The sequence below is a fragment of the Piliocolobus tephrosceles genome, chromosome 3 (assembly GCF_002776525.5).
Source record: "Piliocolobus tephrosceles isolate RC106 chromosome 3, ASM277652v3, whole genome shotgun sequence".
Classification (NCBI taxonomy): domain Eukaryota; kingdom Metazoa; phylum Chordata; class Mammalia; order Primates; family Cercopithecidae; genus Piliocolobus; species Piliocolobus tephrosceles.
This window is the reverse complement of record NC_045436.1, coordinates 100,269,332-100,291,105: the sequence shown is the minus strand read 5'-3', so window position 1 is coordinate 100,291,105 and position 21,774 is coordinate 100,269,332. Positions and strand designations below refer to the sequence as shown.

General features: G+C 37.6%; 1 protein-coding gene and 1 pseudogene across 3 annotated transcripts in view; both read left to right on the top strand.

Moving 5' to 3' along the window:
* PRDM5 (PR/SET domain 5) overlaps positions 1-21,774 on the top strand; it is a 232,686-nt gene that overhangs the window by 160,523 nt on the left and 50,389 nt on the right. For 2 of the 3 annotated variants that reach the window (XM_023220054.3, XM_023220053.3), the window contains exon 13: positions 8,857-8,942. The exons of the other annotated variant lie outside the window; for it this stretch is intronic. In XM_023220054.3, coding sequence (XP_023075822.1) covers positions 8,857-8,942 — 86 coding nt within the window. The remainder of the gene's footprint in view (positions 1-8,856; positions 8,943-21,774) is intronic. 3 annotated transcript variants of the gene reach the window in all.
* Positions 5,699-6,273, top strand: LOC111547928 (annotated as a pseudogene).

Below are 21,774 nucleotides of genomic sequence, written 5' to 3'. Positions count from 1 at the left end.
CAAGGAGTAAATGTCAGGTTCAGGTTTTTGTTGTCCTTCTTTCAAAGATGGTGTCCTTGGGTTTAACTTGTTTGGGTTAAGTGAGATTCCTCAGAATTTGATGAATGGAGCATTCCAAGAGTAACAAGGTGGGCTTCGGTGAGGTCGATGGGGTTTCATGGCTCTTTTTGCTGCAGAGAAAAAAAGTATTTCGATTACAGAAAGATGCCAAGAATGAACTTGAGCTACTCCTATTTGTCAGTGTAGCATTTCATTTCTCTCTATGGTGTACTTCTAGTTTATTAAATACTCCATAAACTGAAGGGATTGGAATGGTGAGATTGGAAAAGTAATTGGGTGGTGCTTTCACAATTACATTTTTGGTTTAATTTTCATGTAGAATGATTCAGTTTGCTGTTTTGTAACTATTTCCTAGTCTACAAAAGCAAAATATCCCCTGATATTCATGGAAAAAAATGTAAAGTTCTTCTAAAGAATTCCCATATAATACATATATTTTAAAGTTCAACCATGTGGAATGATGTAAGAGTATTTTTCATGAAACATACACTTTTGAGGTTTGCTTTTTCACTTGAAAGTGTCGCCATCTCTAAAACTAATTTTTGTTAGAAAGCTCAAAGTAAGAAGTAAAGCTATGGTTCCAAAATTTTTAAACATTATTTAATTTGGATTCATTGAAAATAATAAAGTTTGACTTTATTCCATTTTAAATTACATTTTCTGTATGTACATCTTTTCATATTTTCAATGAATTATGAGTTCTTTGAAATCTACATTGGTTTTCAAAATATGTTAAATGACAAGTTAATGTTATTGAAGTGCTTTTTGAAAATGGTCTTTTTATATTAATCCAGATAATTATATATATATATTATACGTATATATATATATATATATAACATATTAAGCTTTGCTGCTTGTTTATAAATGTTTCAAAGCATAGGGCACATTGGCTGTACACTTTAAAAAAATTGTGATAAAATATACATGACACATAATTTATCATCTTCACAGTTTTGCATTTTTTAATCTTCAAGTTTGGTCATGGTTATTATCAATATATTAATTCAGTGTATGTAGTAGCATCAACAAAACTTTGATTTCTGTGTCTCTGCTAGAGTGGTCAGGTTCACTTCTTAAATCCATGTTCTAATTGAAGAATATCAAGATTCAAGTGATTTGCAAGGTTTTTCTTCATTAATTTCATGTATTGTAAACATAGATTTTTCAAAAGGATTTGTGTCAAGATGTTGGATATTGAGGTGATTATATTGCAGTAGATAGCTATTCACTGATGTGGCTTTAGGATCATTTTATCAGTAAGATTAATATCCTAAACTGCCTTCACAAATTTTCTTAAGATGCTGTTTTAGTATCAGTATGTTAATCCTTTGGTGAGGGCTAGAATTCTTCTAATGTCTTTAATTAAAATTATCTTCCATTTATATGGAACATCTATATGGTAATATATATAAATTTTAATCTGAAAGGCATATATTAAACTAGGATTTGATTTTTTTCCTATTGTTATTAGCCATACTTGCTAGTGGGTGGTTGTCATCATAATACATTTTCTTTGTCAAAGGCTCAAGGTAGCTTGCTGGGGCCAGGCTGGGCTCAAGTCGAGTTAGGTGTTCCATGTGGCATCCAGATGTTCCCTTTCATTACTACTAGCTGCCTTTGGAAGGCTAGCTCCAATTTTCTGGAGCTGTTTTCTGAATATCTCCCCCCCAAACATTTCAAATTATGTAGTTTTAAACTACTTCCATCTCAGGTGTTCCAGCAGTGAGAATTTGGATACACTTACTTCAAGCCGAGTAAGTTAAAGTACCTCCAATTCAAAGATGAAGAGCTATAAGAAGTCTGCTTGAATAATGTTAAATTGGCATTAAGGAACTGCATTTATTCAGTCCTTTTGCCTTTGCTAATGACTTTAGCTAAGTCCTTCACCTACCCACTTTTCAAGCCCAGGGATCTTTCTTCAACCTCTGTCCTTGTTTTGTATAATTTATCAGCATTTGAAATTATCTTATGTATTTTCTTTAACTTTTCTTGTCTTTCTCATTACACTAGTAAAATTGAAGCGACAGTGATTTTGTGAAACTATTCGCAACTGCATTCTCAAAGCCCAGGACAGTAACTAGAAGATGGTATGTGCTAAAAAAAAAAAAAATCTATGTAATGAATGAATAAATTAGCTTCATGGAGTATCCATTTTGTGGCATCTTTAAAAATTAACCAAAATCAACTTTTTATAGTTACCATCATGCTTCTGTTTGTTCCTTGATGTGTTGTTCAAAGAAAACACTGTGGCTTTCAATGTTATTCAGTGTCAGCACATAATTAAAGAGATGCAAAGAACTCATCTATTTTCCTTTAGTTAAATGAAAAATATTTTGCGCTTATGTACACATAGATATTATTATCTATGCTGCTGTGCTCGCTAAATCTATTTTATTAATCTAATACCTAAATCTTATAGGATGGTATGTCATATTTACCAATATTGTATTTCCCTTCTAAACATTGAAAGTGACTACCTGTGTGTAGTTCTCAAGACACAGCTTAATATTATGTTAGCATTTGAATTCACTTGGGAACTGCTTCAAGACATAATACACATTCCTAACCTGCCCCCTACTTTTTCTTGATGAGCATTGATAACCAAAAGAATGCTGGAATCTACCAGCCAGAAAGATCTGGTTAATGTTAACTGTTATTGTCAGAAGCAGAGTTTTTGTCATTAACTTTAGAAAGTCTAACCCAATTTATGAAAAATGCTAGCCATATTACTAATTTATGTGATGGCATGAGGTTAAGAGTGCGTTCAAACTCAGCCTCCACTATATAAGAAGCTATGTCATCTTGAGCAAATTACTTATCCTTTCTGTGCCTTACTTTCCTCATTTGTAAACTAGGGATATGAATACTTAGATTATAATATTGTTGCAAGAATTAAAATTGCTAATGTGTGTTAAGCATTCTGAACTGTAGAACAAAACCTAATAGTAGACTCTATACATTTTAGCTATTGTTATTATTTCCATTTAGATTTGTTCTTAGCTACTTTTTTTGGCTAATTTTCAGATTAATTAATTTACATGTTAGTCAGAATTTGAATACTGTGGCTAGCCTAAGCAAAATAGAGATAATGTCTAAATATACCTGAGATATTAAAACATAGTAGTTATTTGAAGTTGGATCACATTGTACATCAGAGCCCAGGTACTGACAGTGACCTGTGTTCTTAGAGTTGACTAAAATTGAAGATAAGTTTTTGTTCTCTGCAGGATCATTTTATGTGTAGGTGAAAATATTTCCTAGAAACATTCTTCACAGTAATTTGAAATAATGAAGGCAAATATCATATGCATAATGTGAGGAAAACCTAAGAATAACAATTTATCTTTAATATGAAAATTAGGAAAATGACTTTAGTAATTATTAACATGTTGACTGTACAGGTAACCTTCAGGTTCCAATTGTGTGATAGCTTTGTTCTTGGAGATAGCAGATAGCTTTGTCCTTGGAGTCCAAAAGAGAGGCAGGAGTGCCCTAAACATCCTTCAACCAAGAGGGTGGAAGTTTAATGTAGAGTCTAAGCTGATTTGCAAACTACACAGTATAGTTTTCAAATAAATTGCTTATAAAAGCCATTTACATGGTGATGCACTTTGAAGCTGGAGTACGTTCTAGGATGGAATGAAGGAATAGAGTTGAACTTACCCAAGTTTCTCAGATATGTCAGCTCAGTGTTGGGGAGTGGCATGGGGTAGAAATACCAATCATCTAGAGGTGTTCTGAGTGGTTTATGTAGACCTCATGGGCAACAGATGTGTAGACATCAGTGATAAGAGTAATTGCCACTGTTAAGAGTAGGATGACTGGGCTGGGCGCAGTGGCTCAGGCCTGTAATCCCAGCACTTTGGGAGGCCGAGGTGGGTGGATCACGAGGTCCGGAGGTCGAGACCATCCTGGCTAACATGGTGAAACCCTGTCTCTACTAAAAATACAAAAATTAGCCAGGTGTGGTGGCAGACACCTGTAGTCCCAGCTACTTGGGAGGCTGAGGAAGGAGAATGGCATGAACCTGGGAGGCGGAGGTTGCAGTGAGCCGAGATTGTGCCATTGCACTCCAGCCTGAATGACAGAGCGAGACTCCGTCTTAAAAAAAAAAAGAGTAGGATGACTGTGTTAATTTGTTAGGGCTGTTGTAGCAAGATGTCACCAACTGAGTGGGTTAAACAATAAAACTGTGTCGCCTCTCAGTTCTGGAGGCTGCAAGTCTGAGATCAAGGCACTTGAATGGCCATGCTCCCTCTGAAGGCACTAGGGAAGGATCTGCTCCAGGCCTCTCTCCTGGCTTCTGATAGTTCTTGGTTTGTGACAGCATAATTCCAGTCTTCACATGGCATTCTCCCTGTGTGCCTCTGTCTTCACAAGGCCATCTTTTTATGAGGACATCAGTCATATTTGATTAGGGGCCCACACTACTCCAGTAACATTTGCAACAACCCAGTTGCCAAGTAAGGCCATATTATGAGGTACTGGGGTTTAGGACTTAAACCTATGAATTTGGTATGGGAGGGCACAATTCCATTCATAACAAGTGACCTTGTATCTGTTGTCCCAATTGAGACACTGGTGAGAGTGAAAGGGAATAATAATTGTATTAGGGTTCTCCAGAGAAAAAGAACCAATAGCATATGTATAGATATATATGAGGAGATTGATTATGGGAATTGGTTTACACAGTTATGGAGGCCAAGAAGTTCCGTGATGTGCCATTTGCAAGAGACCCGGGAAAGCCAGAGGTGTAATATAACCTGAGTTTGAAGTTCTGCAAACCAGGTAGCCAAAGGTGTAACTCAGTCCAAGACCAAAGGCCTGAAAACCAGCAGCAGGGGTTTGTTGATGTAAGTACTGGAGTCTGAAGGCCAGAGAACTGGGAGCTTCCTTATGCAAGGGCAGAAGATGGATGTCATCTCAGATCAAGGAGAGAGATGGAGGGAGGGAGAGAAGAAGTAGAAGAGGAGGGAGAGGAGGAGGAAGAGGAGAAGAAGGAGAAGGAGGAAAGAAAGAAAGAAAAGAAAAGAAAAGAAAAGAAAGAAAGAGAAAGAAAAGAAAGAAAGAAAAAGAAAAGAAAGAAGAAAGAAAGAAGGAAAGAGAAAAGGGAAGCGGGAAGGAGGAGGAGGAAGAGGAGGAGGGAAAAAGAGATAATTAATTAATTCACTATTTCTCCATCTTTTTTGTTCTATCCTGGTCCTCAATGGATTGGATGATGCCTGCCCACATTGGTGAGGGTGGATCTTCTTTACACAATCTACTAATTCAAATGCTCATATCTTCTGGACACACCCTCAGAGACCCAGAAATAATGTTTTACCAGCTACCTGGCCACATCCCTTAACCTAGTCAAGTTGACATGTAAAATTAACCAGCTATTACTATATTGTTCTAGGATAACAGGCATAAACTGAGACTACTTTAGACAAATCTGGATATATGGTCACTGCACCCATAGGATAGGTATAATTTATCCAGTTTTTCAAAGGTTCAATGGCATTGGATGATTTTCTCAGAGTTACAACTGGACGGAGGATTAGCAGTTATTCAAACCCAGGACAATCACATTCCAAAAAAAGGATTTAAAAAGCTATGTCTTGCCCTTTCGGCCGGAACCGCCATCTTCCAGTAATTCGCCAAAATGACGAACACAAAGGGAAAGAGGAGAGGCACCCGATATATGTTCTCTAGGCCTTTTAGAAAACATGGAGTTGTTCCTTTGGCCACGTATATGTGAATCTATAAGAAAGGTGATATTGTAGACATCAAGGGAATGGGTACTGTTCAAAAAGGAATGCCCCACAAGTGTTACCATGGCAAAACTGGGAGAGTCTACAACGCTACCCAGCATGCTGTTGGCATTGTTGTAAACAAACAAGTTAAGGGCAAGATTCTTGCCAAGAGAATTAATGTGCGTATTGAGCACATTAAACACTCTAAGAGTCGAGATAGCTTCCTGAAACGCGTGAAGGAAAATAATCAGAAAAAGAAAGAAGCCAAAGAGAAAGGTACCTGGGTTCAACTGAAGCATCAGCCTGCTCCACCCAGAGAAGCACACTTTGTGAGAACCAATGGGAAGGAGCCTGAGCTGCTGGAACCTATTCCTTATGAATTCATGGCATAATAGGTGTTAAAAAATAAAATAAAATAAAAGACCTCTGGGCTGAAAAATAAAATAAATTAAATAAATAAATAAAAAGCTATGTCTTAAAAGAAGTTAGCCTTTTTAAGTCTATGGACAGAATTCCTATATTATGACAGTAGGTAAAGTTGGAAATGGATTTGTTATGTTCCCTTCTTTAAAATTCCTTACTAGTCTTTAACTATATATTTCTTTCTTTGCTTGATGGATTTTGGCTGTTATGAAAGGAAATAGTAACCTGGTATATTATATTAGGATTAACATATAATTATTTACCTGATGACTGCAAGTCTTTTGTTTGTGTTTGCTGGCCTCTCTATTGGTATTTGGAGAACAAAACCAGATGTAAAGCTATGTGCTACAAAGAGAACAGCTATGAATATTAAATTATCTTAGGCTTGCTAGAAAAATAATTTTATGTAAGTGTAGAGCATGTTGCTATTCTTATCATGCTTTATCCCTAATATAGATTTGATTTATTGATGGATTTCATTGTTCATAAATAAGAAGGAAACATTCTAGCCTTCTTTATTATCTATCACCAAAGTAAAATAAACTTTGAAAATCTAAAAAATGACTTTTTGTACTTTATGAAGAAGAAAATGAAAAAATTATCTGGAGTTGTGTGATGCAGGAGCTACCACCATTTAGCAGTCGCATTCTGCTATGTTTTCTTCCTGTCCTTTTCCTTTGTGGTTCAAGGTTAAATGATTAAGATCTCAATAAATGATAGCTCCTGCTGCACTCCTACTGTTGCTGCCAATGCTGTTACTGCTATTACTATGATGTTCATTTTATATCATCATCCTGAAATAGAAACATTCTATCAGAGAAGTGATATTATTATGACTTAGAGTCTGGATGGAGGGAGAAGTGAGTAAAAAAGTGGGGGGTTATCTTGAATGGCTCCCAAGTTTTTTATTTGCTAACTAGGTGAATATGGTACAACTAATCAGGACAGGATATATAGCACACACAAGACCAAAGGATAAACACCACGAATTCAAAACAATGCACACTGATTTAAGCTGTTTGTGAGATACCCAAAGGAGGGTACCTGTTAGACATATCTATACCTGGTGATTGGGGCTCAATAGAGATCTGGAATTCAGATAAGCATGTATTATCAACTCAGGGTTAAAATAAGATTATGCTTTCCTAAATGTTACCAAGCCTTTGTCCTACTGACTTTGAAAAGCCACACCTTCCCAGAGTCATGATGATCCTAAGGTCAATAAGTCTAGGTCAGCTTACCTAGTACAAAGATTGATTTTATCTCAGAGAAGTTGGCAAATCTGGATAGCTCATTTAAGGACCTGTTCCTGTTTGTGTTGTGATTGTTGTTTTTAGTTTCTTGCTAGTTTGGGTGTTTGTCACCATTTTACAGTGCCTGGTCCAAAGGGAGAATCCTGGGTGCTCCTCTCCAAGGAGGAGAGGCTAGAAAATGCCACCTGGCAGGGGGCACTGCTGCAGGTGCTTCCATATGATGTCACTGCTGGAAACAAAGTTTGGGAGAACAGTGCAAGGCCATTGTGCAATAGGGCCAGCCTTGAGACCCAGGAATGTAACTGTACATTTCATGAAGTGTTAGGGACAGGGGAGAGGTCAAGTAAGGCCTTGTTGAAAAGTGATCACTGCATCAAGCAACAAGGGGCATTGTTGACCCCATAAGGGAGTTGACTGGGATAATGCACATGATATCCAGGTTGAATTAAAATCAGAACCAAATGGAACATGAGAGAGTAGAGGAAGAACATACACTGCTAGTCAGAAGGCCTGGCTCTGAAGGGAAGACAGAAGTTTTACATTACCTGAAGGAAAATATTTTATTTTATTGATCTTTGATTGCAGCCAGGGTCTAGCATCCTGCTGTGTAAGTACATTGTTAAATGAAAGAATAAATCAATTAGTGATTTTGAGCTACTGTCCATCCTAAATAATTTGGCTTTTATAAGAGGGCATCTTCAGATCCCTTTTGGAGATTAAATCTTGTCACAGTTTTGTCATTTCACAGTAGAATATTTTTTTAAAACGTGCTGTGTATGCGTGTGCTTGTCTTGAAAAACATCTTGGCTATTTTCAAAATTATAGCCTCTAGGTGAGAGGTATTTGATTATATCAGAAAGTGTGTCTTAATTATTATTTAGTTTAACTACCAATGGTCCTTTTGAACATACACCAATTTTATGAAATTCTTTTGAAACTCACAGCCTTAACTGAGTCAAATTCATTTATATGAAACAAAACAAGGTGTCAATAAATCAGGTAAATAATTCCTCTTTAAAGAGTAGTACAGTGAGAGAGCAAATTGATTAACATAAAATATTTTTAACAAATTCTTAAAATTACGAGATTTAATTCGGACTCAAGTATTAAAAGGAATATGCAGCAAATATGCTACTGGCAAATGTTTATTTTTGAGTATCAGAAGTGCTGTGGGCTCAGTGCTCTCTCCACAGGAGAGGAGGCCACAGTCCACTGCTGTCCTGCACGGCCCATGCTTGGGTCTGCCCCACTTTGCTTGGAGCCCACTTGAAGAAGCACAGGGCATGTGTGGTGGCCAGGATCTGAGTGTATGAGAAGGGATAGCACAGGACCGGTTCTGCTACTTCACGTTTTTCTGACATTCAGGCTTCCTTTATTTGCAGGTGAGCGTCCCTATCAATGTCCTTACTGTGAAAAAGGATTCAGTAAAAATGATGGACTGAAGATGCACATTCGTACTCACACCAGGGTAAGATTATATTCTATTTCATTAATATTGATCATGAAAACCATACTTATTTTAAAAGAAATATATTTAACTTTATATTACAAAATAAAGGCAATACACTGGAAGTTATATATCTATATTTATGATAGACATTTAAGGATAATTTTTTTTAAAAGATAAAACAATGAAAAAAAACACGAATTGAAACCCCAAAAAGGTTTTTATTCTTTGAATCAGGAATCAGTTTTCAGAAGTTATAAATGATGAACTGCAAGATAAATAGATTTTTAACATTTTAATACTACAATATTTAAAGTTTTTTCTTACAGAACATTCACCAGTAATAGGAACATTTTTTAATAGAGTCTGCAAATTTGTCAGCATTTGACCATTAAGTAATACTGATGAGCAAGTATGTTTGCAAGAAAGACAATGCAGATGAATTACCAGGACAGGTGGAAAATAAGGAAGTGTAACTCAGTGCTTCACAGGGCATGCCTAGTGCTGTGGCTTGTTCTTCCCACTGTACCCTTTGTTCCTTTGCTGTCAACACTCTCACTGAACTATTGTCATTCTGTTATCTATGCCTTTTCCAGACTCAAGCATCTGTTTCACATGCTTTTAAAAAAATGTAAGCAGCTAACTCACCATCACTCACCATTTCATAGCTAACTATTCTATTTAAGGCACAGTTAGATACTTTAAATGAACTTTCCACATAGAAATTTTGTATTGTTTTAAATAGCTATTGTTGATTTTGCTCTATTCAACTTTTCACTGCATTGTCTTTCAGTTTCTTTTCAGTTTCGCCTTTTAAAGTGCATATGGTCTGTATGTAAATGATTTTTTTTTTTCAAATATTAAGAGACTTATCTAATCCCCTTTAGAACAATTCTAATATAAACCGCTCCTGGATTTTACTTTTTACCTTAGCTATAAAAGAAAAACTTTAGAGAAAACACATAATAGTAATATTCTTCTTGGTATAATAATACTGTAGCCCTCCACTTCAGTTCGACAGCACATAAAATCTATCCTCTGAGGTCCCCTTAAGAAAATACTTTATTTGTCTTGGTGGTGAAGAGAGGGAGCTTCTCCACTCATTAAAACAAATCTGTAGCAGGTTTCTCATTCTAGTTTGTAGTATCATATTCATATTATGTGAATATTAGGAATTGGAGTACTTCCTAGATATAAAAGTACTTCATAAACCGTAAAGGATTAGACAGATATTCCTGTTGATAATAGCATGATTTAAATGTACAATATCCAAAATATTTCACAATGAGTATTATGAAAGAGGTTTAAATTAGCTTTAGATTAGGAGGTTATTTTACATGTGAGCAGTTGTCACAGATGTATCAGTAATGTATTTATTTAAAAGATGCGGACATAGGCAAAGGGGCCCTGGTTCCTCTTAATAGAAACCAATGATATTGACAGAAATTTACATATGATGATGTTTTACTTGATTACTGAACGTAGACATGATTACAACACAGAAGAAGCTGTTTAAATCACCGCAAGAAAAAATATTTTTGGGGTTTTTCAAGAAGGTGAGACATTTCCAATTCAATTGAGTTGGTTTTTACTTCATTTTAATATAAAGTTATTAATGAGAATAATACAGATAGTTAAGATGAATAAAAATAAATACAAAATCACTAATTACATGCCAGTACTCTTATTAATTTTTGCACTTATTAATTTATTTAAACTTTGCACTTATTAATTTATTTAAGCTTCACAACAACTCTATGAGGTAGCTGTTATTATGATTTCTTTTTGAAAAACAAGAAACTGAGGCACAAACAAATAAGTGGCAGAGTTGAGATTTGAACCTAGGGAGATTGGCTACAGGACCATTTTCAATTTTTTGCCTATTATTTAACTGAATATTTTCTCATTCCGCCGGCTCATATATTTTCTGGTATATTTCCACACTAAACAAATTACAGTAATGACCCCAAATTTAAAAGTCCCATATCCTTTTGAATTTTTGAACCTCGATATAAGGATTCCAACACTGTCTCCAAAGTATTCAGCTGCAGATGGTCCTTTGTCAGAAGTTTTCTGACATTAACTGCACGGAAAGAAAACAAATTCTAGGCTTTGACTAAGGGAACTCAAGAGAATGTATAGACCAGGAGCACTCAGGATTTTAGGCAGGATCACCCACAATGAGTAGAAGATCCAAGGAACAGGGTAAATATGTGTAAGCCTTTTGGGTTTTACCTCAAACTCTTTTTTAATTTTCCTTTTTTGTGCATTTTTAAAATATTTTACCCAAGCAGTTTTATTTTGAAAATACTGTTTCCTAAGCATTGAATAAATACAGATAGTCTTTGCATATTAGTTCAAATTTTCAAAAGCCTAATAAGGTTATCAGCTAGTACAATCAAACTATTATTAAAACTCAAAAGAGATTTTAAAAAATATTCTAGAGGAACAACCTCTGCAAGGTCATATTTTCCCAGTATTATTTGCATTTTGTAAGACTCGGGTCAAAAAAGATACTGTTACATTTGGGCCATAACACATTTCAGTTTCAATTTTGCATTCACATTACATAAGCATTTAAATAACTCTAATTCCCAGACATTTTTGGTCCTATTTTAAAAGTTTTTAATTCCATTTTAGCAACAACAGAAAAAAAATAAGCTATCTAATTCAGTATAAGGTACATCTTTAGGAAGTTTTGCTGAAACAACCCAAGATGCCGTGTCAGGCCTGTACCCCCAAGTTTGCATTCTGCGGTGACTGCATGAATGCCTTCTAGAAGGAACATAAAGCCATTTACTCTCTGGTTATTGTCTATAGGGTGCAGTAAGAGCCCCAGATGTGGGAGATAATTTTGCCAAAATCGAATTAATCATTGACCTTTCTGGGAGAGACCAGGGTTTGAGGTGAAGTCTGGTGATTTTACTTCCTTCAGTATATTCTCTTTATATTTGTTATTTTCAGCTTCTGACTATGTTGTACCTAGTTGTGTTTTTCATTGTATTTTTGCAGCTTAGATCTGTAGTCTGCTATCTTTAGTTAAATTTCAGAAAATTCTTGGCCTTTTTTTTTTTTTCAAATTTGTTTTGTCCCTTTCTTTCTGTCTTCTTATGGGACACCAGTTACACATGTTAGACTATTTGTTCCAGAGTTTTTGAATGCCCTATTCTCTTTTTGTTTCCTTTGCATTTAAAAAAAAAAAAAAAAAAAAAAAAAAAAAAAAAAAAAAAAAAACTGTGTTTTTCTTTGTGTTTCTAATTTCTATTGATATTTTCAACTTCATTGATTTTTCTACCCCTGTTGTACTGTCTGCCTGTTGAAGGAGGGCATCTTTGATATTATGTTTTTCATCTCTAGCATTTTCACTTGGATTTTTAAAAAGCATTTCCATAAGGCCTGGCACAGTGGCTGATTCCTGTATGTCCAGCACTTTGGGAGGCTGAGGTGGGAGGATTGCTTGAGGCCAGGAGTTTGAGGATGCAGTGAGCTATGATTGTGCCACTGCACTTCAGCCTAAATGACAGGGTAAGATCCTATAAGACTCAGTTCAAAAAACAATACTGTTACATTTTGGCCATAACACATTTCAGTTTTAAATTTGCATTTAAAAATAAAATAAATAAATAAGAAAATAAATAGTTTCTATATTTCTGTTGAAATTGCTCATTTGTTCATCTGTGTGACCCACCTTTTTCACTGGATTCTTTGACATATTAATTGTAATCATTTAAAATTCTTTCTTTGGTGTTTCCACCATCAGGGCCATCTGTGGATGTCATTGTTTTGACTATTCTATCTCTTGATAATGAGTGGGAAGATTGCAGGAGTTTGCTTTTTAAGTGTAACATAATTTTTGAACATCTGTTTGTGTGTGTGTGTGTAAAAGAAACTAAATCTCTAAGTCTAATTGGAGACTAAAGTAAACACTGCTTATGCCTGGAAATAGGTATACTTCTTCTGCTAGGCTGTTAATGTGAGTGAGGGCTTGAGTCAGTCTGGTCAGGAGCTAAGCTAGGTTTGGGGTTTGTTGTTCCTGTGGTCACCACAGGCTATAAGCTTCTCCAGCGAGTGGACTGCTGCTGCTGTGTTCTTCATGCGAGGCCTGGAGGCTCAGCAGGTTTTTCTTGAGGATCCTTCCTCACCATCAGGTTTTCTCTCTCTCTGCCTTTGTCCCTCCACTGGCAGTAGCCTGCTGGTGCTTGTCAATAGGCACAAGACTTAAGTAGGCCAAAGGGCTTTCCTGGGGCCCCTGCTCTAGCATTAGTTGGGTAGGTGCTCTGCACTTGAGTCTCAGGGTTGTGACTTTATCAGCATTTCTGCCTCTACCCTGGTGCTAGGTGGCCCCTGCCTCTGACTCCACTCAGGGTCAGCTGCAATGTCCTAACCACTAGCTACATATGGCTATTGAAATTTAAATTTTAATTAAATCTAATTAAATGCAATTAAAAATTTACTTTTTCAGTCACATTAGCCACTTTTCAGGTGCTCTATAGGCACATGTGTCTGGTGACGACTGTATGCCACAGCACAGATACAGGACATTACAGTCACCACAGAAAGCTCTGGTGGACAGCACAGGCCAAGAGGGTGGATGGTTTCCTGGCCCTACCGGCTGTGGCAGGTGAGCTCCACCTCGTGTCTTTGGAGTAGAAGGTTTGGGGCATGAGAAAGAGGTTTCTGCCCCTCTTCGCACAGCAGCAGACCTCTCCTGTGGATCCCTTGGGTTCTTGGGCTCCCCTGGATGTCACTGCAGGATATATAGGCAGGTTCTGTCTCTGTCCAGAGGCCATGGGTCATTGCCTGGGACCACAGCACCTGAAAGTTTCATGTTCCCAGCAGCTGGTAGCTTTTGACTCCTGTCAAAGCAGAGTAACATCTGGGATGTGGCAGGTGTCTCCCTCCTCACTCAGAGGCAAAGACTTTTGTTTCCTGTGTGAGGCAGGTTTGTGGCCTGGGTGGTTTGTGCTGCTCCCTGGCAGCCGCTGCTCATCACCTTGTACGCACACAGCACAGAGACAGAAAGCAGATGGGTTCCTTCAAATACTCCTACTCCACCCTCAGACCTTGTCTGTGCCACCCGGGGGGTCTCTAAGGTATCCTGCCCTGCATCTAATCTTTTTTACGAATGCTGATGGAGCCAGTGGAAAAGAGATGAGTGGCTGTTGACTTTCCATGTGCCAGGGTCCCCAGGATTCTAATCTAAATGCTAGTCCGCAATCCTTAAGGATCAACCATCACTTGTTTTCTTCCTACCCGTTTTGTGACAGTTCTCTTTTCCTCTGACAAAGGTGAGACCATTCTTTGTTCCATTTTTTTTTTTGACATTTAGTTCATCTGATTGTCTTGTGACCTTAGCTCACAAAATGTTTCATGACCTTAAGCTTGAAAGAAGGACTGAACTTTTCAGTTTTTTGTCACTATTAAGTTGGGGGTGATGTTCTTTGTGGCTTTCCACATCCTATGAGTAGTGATTTATTTTTTAACTATAGAGGGTTTTTGGGGATAACTTTTCCCACTTAATGGCTCTAGATTAATTTCCTGCCCAGGAGCTGATAAAAGCAGAACTTCTTACATTCCATGTCCAGTTAGCTCCTCCATTCAGTCAGGGAAGCACCCCTATTTAGAGGCCCTATGTGAACTTAGGCCATTTTGCTATGGTTTCTCTAAAGGGGCTCTGTTTCCTAGGATACAGTCAGACCCTGGAAGCCTCAGGCAAGCCTCAGCATGCTTGCCCTCGGGGCACTGGCACTTGGAGTCATTTCTCATCCCTGTCTAGATCTACCTTTTCCTGTCCCATTCATAGTCTTTGTTTTTTGCTTGCATGGTGGAGGAGAGAGCTATTTGGAGGAAGCAGGTCCTCTTTTGGGGAAGATTTTTTTTTTTTTTTTGAGAGAGGGTCTTGCTCTGCTGCCCAGGCTGTAGTGTGTGGTGCAATCATAGTGTACTGCAACCTTGAACTCCTGGGTTCAATGTTCCTGTAGTCTCAGCCTTCTGAGTAGCTGAGACTACAGGCATGCACCACCATGCCTGGCTAAGTTTTTAAATTTTTGTGGAGACAGGATCTTGCTATGTTGCCCAGCCTGGTCTTGAGCTCCTAGGCTTAGGTGATCTTTTGGCCTCAGCCTCCCAAAGTACTGGGATTATAAATGAGAAATAGCATGCCTGGCCAAGATTGTCTTAGTTTTCACACTGTAGCTTTAAACTGAGATTTGGTTTAAAGATTTGAATTTTTCCAAGGCTTTTGGCCTTGGGGGTATCCCAGGTATGCTGCCAGACCTTTCCCTTCTTATCTCTGTTGTCTTTGTCTCAAAGGTCTGCTTTACCACTCCAAACTACATGAGGTAGAGAAATGCCAGTTGCTGAACTCTTTGTGTGCAGTGCCTCAAGTCCATGTTAGTCTTAGGAACTATGGATCATCTGAAAATTATAGAGCGTATGTTTTTATTGCATTAGATACATTGAGCGAAAACAGTCACTCAGTGAGTTAGGACACAACCTCATAAATACCCATTTTATAAACATTAGGTTCAAAAGAAATTGTTGTTTGTAACTGTTTACCACAGAAAACTTCATGTCTTGTATAATCACTTTTGATTTCAACATGGAAGGCACCTGGACCAATTAGAAAGTTATTTCAGAAACTCTTCCTTTTGAACACCATTTCAAAAACCCAGTTAGCTTATACAGGTTTCAGGTTTCTAAGATTGCAGTTCTCTCCAGCCTTGTTTGCAGAAATAGCCAAATTAGTTCTTACAAAATTAAAATGGAATTGCCAGTGGTTACAAGTAACGGCAAGTCTGTTATATTGTTTTATATTTTATTAATTTTCTTTCATGAATTTTCTCATCCCTGATCGTCAGGTTGTTCAGATTGTAGGTCTGGGTTTAACAGACATGTGCCTTTTGCACTTTCTCTTAACACTGTGAGACCGTGAGTCTCTGAGTCCAAACGAGGGTAGGTATCTCAGAGTTCCTAGGCATCAGACACCTTTGAATTTATCTAGAGGCTTTGGGTGGTCTATTGATGTAGGATTTGAAAATTATCCCAAAAACTTTTTGACCAATACATCAAGCTGATGAACCACGTGAATGAGTGTAACCATGATGTTATGTTGAAGGAAAAAGAAAAGAGCTCATTCTATGTGAATTAAGATGTTAAGGCAGGAGGAGTGAGGGCTGCTGTATGCTAAAGGGAGGAAAAGGCAAGAAGAATTTTCCTAGCTCCAGGAGCATTGTATAGAGTATATGCAGCCTTGGTTGAGAACAGAAAGGAGTCTTTTAAGGGGAGAATCAGTTTGAAATCCTTATGGACACATTAGGAGGCATGCATAAAAAGCTTAGGAAACAGATACAAAAGCAAGTTGGTTGAATCAGATTGGGAGGGCTGGTGGATTCCAGGACTAGAGATAGAGGGTGATATTTGAGTTGTGTTTGAAGGAGTATGGTAGAGGGCAGGCCAGAAAAAAATGTGACTGCATAAGCAAAGTGTACACCTATGGATACAGTAAGGGTGGCCTGTCCACTGTAACTGAATTTGAGGATACATGTTGAAGGATGACTTATGTTGAGATAGGCTGAGATTGAGGAGTTGGTATGAATTGTGAAAACATTTTATTATGTGTGTTTGGTTTGGTTTCGAGTAGAGGAGTGAAATTATAAGTTCTATCTCTTTGAAAGGTTGCTCTGAATCCTTCTCCAGCAAGAATTGAAGGAAGCAGCACTTGAGTCAGGGAGGCCCAGTCAGGAGACATGATGGAGCCAGGTGATCAGGAGTAGGGACCCACATGAGATGGCCATGGGATCTGAGAGTCAGGCATATATATGAGGGACACCTTTGAGATAAGTGTTGACAAAGTTTGGACAAAGTTTAGACATACTCAGTATAGGTGGTGAAGAATAGGGAGGAGTCACAGACGAATCTAGGATGCCTACAAGGGGCATTTTGGGGTATTGTGATTTTCCACATAGAGATAGGAAGAGCAGCTTGTGGGTTTAGAGAGGAAGGACGGGGAGGAGCGGAAACTAGATTCACAATTATCTTGGTTAAGTGCCTGAGGAGCATGCATAGCTGTTTCTGTCTTTATGTCTGGATAAGAAGAAGAGATGTACAAATTTAATAACTTTTAAAAATAGTTTATTATGATTTTGGAGAAAATTTAACATTTTTATAATTTCTAAACTTCGTCAGCTTTTGTCCTATAGGAACAAGAGAATATGCCTCATTGTCACTGTTTGAAAATATCTTTAATTCAATTTTGGAATTAGTGAATCTTTTATTGTTTCTACAACCCATATATTTCTTGGGGAATTTTATATGCCTTGCCAAGGAATCATTTAAGATAAATGACTTTAAAATACCATTGTATTTTATTTGGCTCCAAATATATACCTGCATGCAGTAGAGCATTCTTATTCTATCACAATAAGACATTTTCTTTTGTAAAAGGGAAATCAGACCACTTGAAAAATCACTTTCCTTTCAGGGACCGACAGCATCGTTATCCCCTTTCTTCATTTCTCCTTTGTGAAAATTCTTTCTGATGGTCATCAACCCACTTGGCAGAGTGCCCTCTATTCTTAATCTCTGTGTAACTTCTGCCCATGAGCCAGTCAGCTCTCTTAAATATCACCAGAAAAGAAAGTTTAAAATTTCCCAGTTAGGAATACTTTTTTGGCATGCCAAATGATGTTCTTGAAATAAGGACTTCTGGTCCAGGCATGCAAGATCATGATTCTCTGGATTTTGATAGGCTTTGAGAATAAAAGGTGAAATTTTTAAATAAGCTGGATTTCATTATTTTGGCAAATTTTTTGGATTGATTAATTATCCCATAGGAAAATAGACAAAAGTCTTTTGTGGAACAAAATTCTGTTTTACTATTGTTAAGGTTACAAGAGTAGAGTTACATTAATGTGAGGGATTGAACTGACTAGAGGCATTGGCTGTGATTTTTCTACAGTTTTTAAATGGTATTTACATTCTCATTCAATATGTCTTTGCCTAGCTTGAGCTTTTTGCAGGGAGGGGAAGCTAGTACTACCCACCTACCCATCTAGAACATAATGTGCATTAGTTGGAATAATGGTGTAATAAGGTAGTCTCCAAGATGGTGCCAGTAATCTCTTTCCTCCCTGTATGCACATGCTGCTCTTTACATTAACAAGTACAGTCCAGTTTCCTTTTCCTCGAATCTGAGCTGGGAACAATGAAATGACTCGCTTGGACAATAGAATGCAGCAGAAGTGATGTGCTAGGACCTCTGAGGCTGGAACAGAATAAGCTTTGAACTTTTGCTTATATCTCTTGGGACCAACCACCATGTTGTGAGGACCCCAAGGAATGTGGAGAGGCCAGATAGCATGCCACACAGTAGCCAACATGTACTGCCAGTCATCTGAGTAAGCCATTTTGTCTTTCTAGCTTAGTTGAGCCTTCAGATAACTTCAGTTACAGCCAACTGACTGCAACTGCAAGAAAGACTCCAAGTGAAAACTGTTGCAGAACCCAGTTAATCCACAAAACCATGAAAAATTATGTTATTTTTATATCATTAAGGAAAATAATTACAATAAACAAATATTAAACCATAAACAATAATAATGTGTTAAGTTTTGGAATGGTTTATTATGTAGCAATAGATAACTAGAACAAGTACTAAATATTACATAATGCTGAGTAAGTACAATTTTAATTGTGTAATATTCTTTTATATTTTAAATGATCAACATTTCTGGACAGAGCATTAAAGGGAGCACTTACTAAATGTTCCCAAAGAGAAGTTAGCTGTTGTATCTCAATATCACTATTTAACAATGGGAGTTGTGTTTTGTTTTTGGAAAATACACACCTTACAACTCAGTGTTAAAAAATATACTAACAGTTGTTTAGAAAGGCTTATAGTATTCTGAAAAAGATTTTTGTTTAAGTTCACAGGAAAGTGTGAACTTAAAGGCTCTCATTATACTTACATACTATTTAATCTGTAGATCCAAAAATCTGATGGCAAATTTGCTTATGTAACACTGAAATTTGTATAAATAAATTAAGAGCTTTCCTGTTAAGTAATTGGTCTTATAATTGGTGTGATATTAGGATGGCTAAAGTGAATAGGCTCATCAGCATTATACAGTTTTCTCCTTAATACTTTCTAGAATATTAAATGATAACGAAAATGTCTGAAACTGGGTTATCTCGCAGTACTACTGTAATCAGAATGATACTTGTTCAGGGGCATCAGAAAGGTAATTCTTGCTGTTGAGGTTGGTTGTCTGGCAAACTCAAGCGTGGGTGATCTCTGGTTGTAATTAGGAGGTTGATTGGGACGTTCCCTATTTGGGACTTTCTTTGTTAATGCTCTCTGACTAAAGCTGTTTTAAATACACAAACCTCTGCTTTTGAATTTAGAAAAGTTGTTAAATTTGTTTATATGTTTGTCCTTTTTAGGTTGTGAGTTTCATGTGGACAGGAATTGTAGCTCACATCTCTTTTCCCTTAGCAGCTGTGTGCCTGGCACCTAGTGAGTTATTAGGTTTGTTGAAAGAATGAAGTGAAATTATGTCAGAAGCAAATTATTAAATTTATGAAATTAACTCAGCAAATATATAGCTAGATAAGATACATGAATCCATTCATTTATTTATTCAACAAACATTGATTAAATGACTACAGTGTGCTATGAGCTTGGACTACAGTAGTACACAAATCAGACCTTGTCTCTACCTTCAGTGGAACTGGAAGTCACTCATAAGTTTAATTCTTTTTTAATCAGCATTTCCTTCTCACTAAAGACTTGACAAGAAGATATGAGAAGGCAAGAGTGCGTGCATTCATCAGACGTTTGTGACGTGCCCAACTGTGTGCCAGAAGCTGTAGTGTCACAGGCCCTGCTTGTGTCTGTCAGGAAAGGTGGACCCTAAGGACATTATTTTAAGTAACACATAATCCCAAGTATGCCATGTGATGGCATGGGAAAGTACTGGGTCCCAAGTGTATAACTGGTGCCGGGCCTACTCCGAGGTCCTGGAGTCTTTGGCATGGCTCTGTCGTAGCCCTCAATTGCCCTTCCTTGTTGCTCTGGTCATCTTCTTCAGTTGCATGTACTTCTCTGCATTTCCACATTTTACCGTGTGAGAGGTAGTTCTATCTGTCTAGACAGGAATAGGCAACTGTACACCTATTACTCTGAACTTGATGCTCTGCATTGATGTATGCTGGGCTCAGCCTTCCCTGGTTGCCTGTCTGGGCCATTCTTGTCATCTGGCTCTGAAGAGTTTGTTTTTAGAGATGTACTTGCCACAGAAGGAAGCCAGAGATCGGTGATCCTCTGATGAAGCCACTCTCACCCTACGTATCTGCCTGACACACTGACAGATGAAGCTCAGGTGGGCAGCCACCTCAGGCCACAGCATGGACCATGTACAATTCTTCCAGCTCAAGCCTTAACTCTCCTGCTTATTGCTATTGTAGGACAGCATACTGAGATGGAAATGAATGAAAATGGTGTTATTAGGGGTTAAGATTAAAACCTACCTCATTTGTGAAAAGGAAGTAGACTATTTGCAATTATAGTACTTTTTTTTTTTTTTTATTATACTTTAAGTTCTAGGGTACATGTGCATAACGTGCAGGTTACATATGTATACATGTGCCATGTTGGTGTGCTGCACCCATCAACTCGTCAGCACCCATCAATTCATCATTTATATCAGGTATAACTCCCCAATGCAATCCCTCCCCCCTCCCCCCTCCCCATGATAGGCCCCAGTGTGTGATGTTCCCCTTCCCGAGTCCAAGTGAGCTCATTGTTCAGTTCCCACCTATGAGTGAGAACATGCGGTGTTTGGTTTTCTCTTCTTGTGATAATTTGCTAAGAATGATGGTTTCCAGCTGCATCCATGTCTCTACAAAGGACGCAAACTCATCCTTTTTTATGGCTGCATAGTATTCCATGGTGTATATGTGCCACATTTTCTTAATCCAGTCTGTCACTGATGGACATTTGGGTTGATTCCAAGTCTTTGCTATTGTGAATAGTGCCGCAATAAACATACGTGTGCATGTGTCTTTGTAGTAGAATAATTTATAATCCTTTGGGTATATACCCAGTAGTGGGATGGCTGGGTCATATGGTACATCTAGTTCTAGGTCCTTGAGGAATCGCCATACTGTTTTCCATAATGGTTGAACTAGTTTACAATCCCACCAACAGTGTAAAAGTGTTCCTATTTCTCCACATCCTCTCCAACACCTGTTGTTTCCTGATTTTTTAATGATTGCCATTCTAACTGGTGTGAGATGGTATCTCATTGTGGTTTTGATTTGCATTTCTCTGATGGCCAGTGATGGTGAGCATTTTTTCATGTGTCTGTTGGCTGTATGAATGTCTTCTTTTGAGAAATGTCTGTTCATATTCTTTCCCCACTTTTGGATGGGGTTGTTTGTTTTTTTCTTGTATATTTGTTTGAGTTCTTTGTAGATTCTGGAAATGAGCCCTTTGTCAGATGAGTAGATTGCAAAAATTTTCTCCCATTCTGTAGGTTGCCTGTTCACTCTGATGGTAGTTTCTTTTGCTGTGCAGAAGCTCTTTAGTTTAATGAGATCCCATTTGTCAATTTTGGCTTTTGCTGCCGTTGCTTTTGGTGTTTTAGACATGAAGTCCTTGCCCGTGCCTATGTCCTGAATGGTACTACCTAGATTTTCTTCTAGGGTTTTTATGGTATTAGGTCTAACATTTAAGTCTCTAATCCATCTTGAATTAATCTTCGTATAAGGAGTAAGGAAAGGATCCAGTTTCAGCTTTCTACTTTATTAGCAATTTTTTAAGATAACACAAAGCAATGAGGATGATACATGA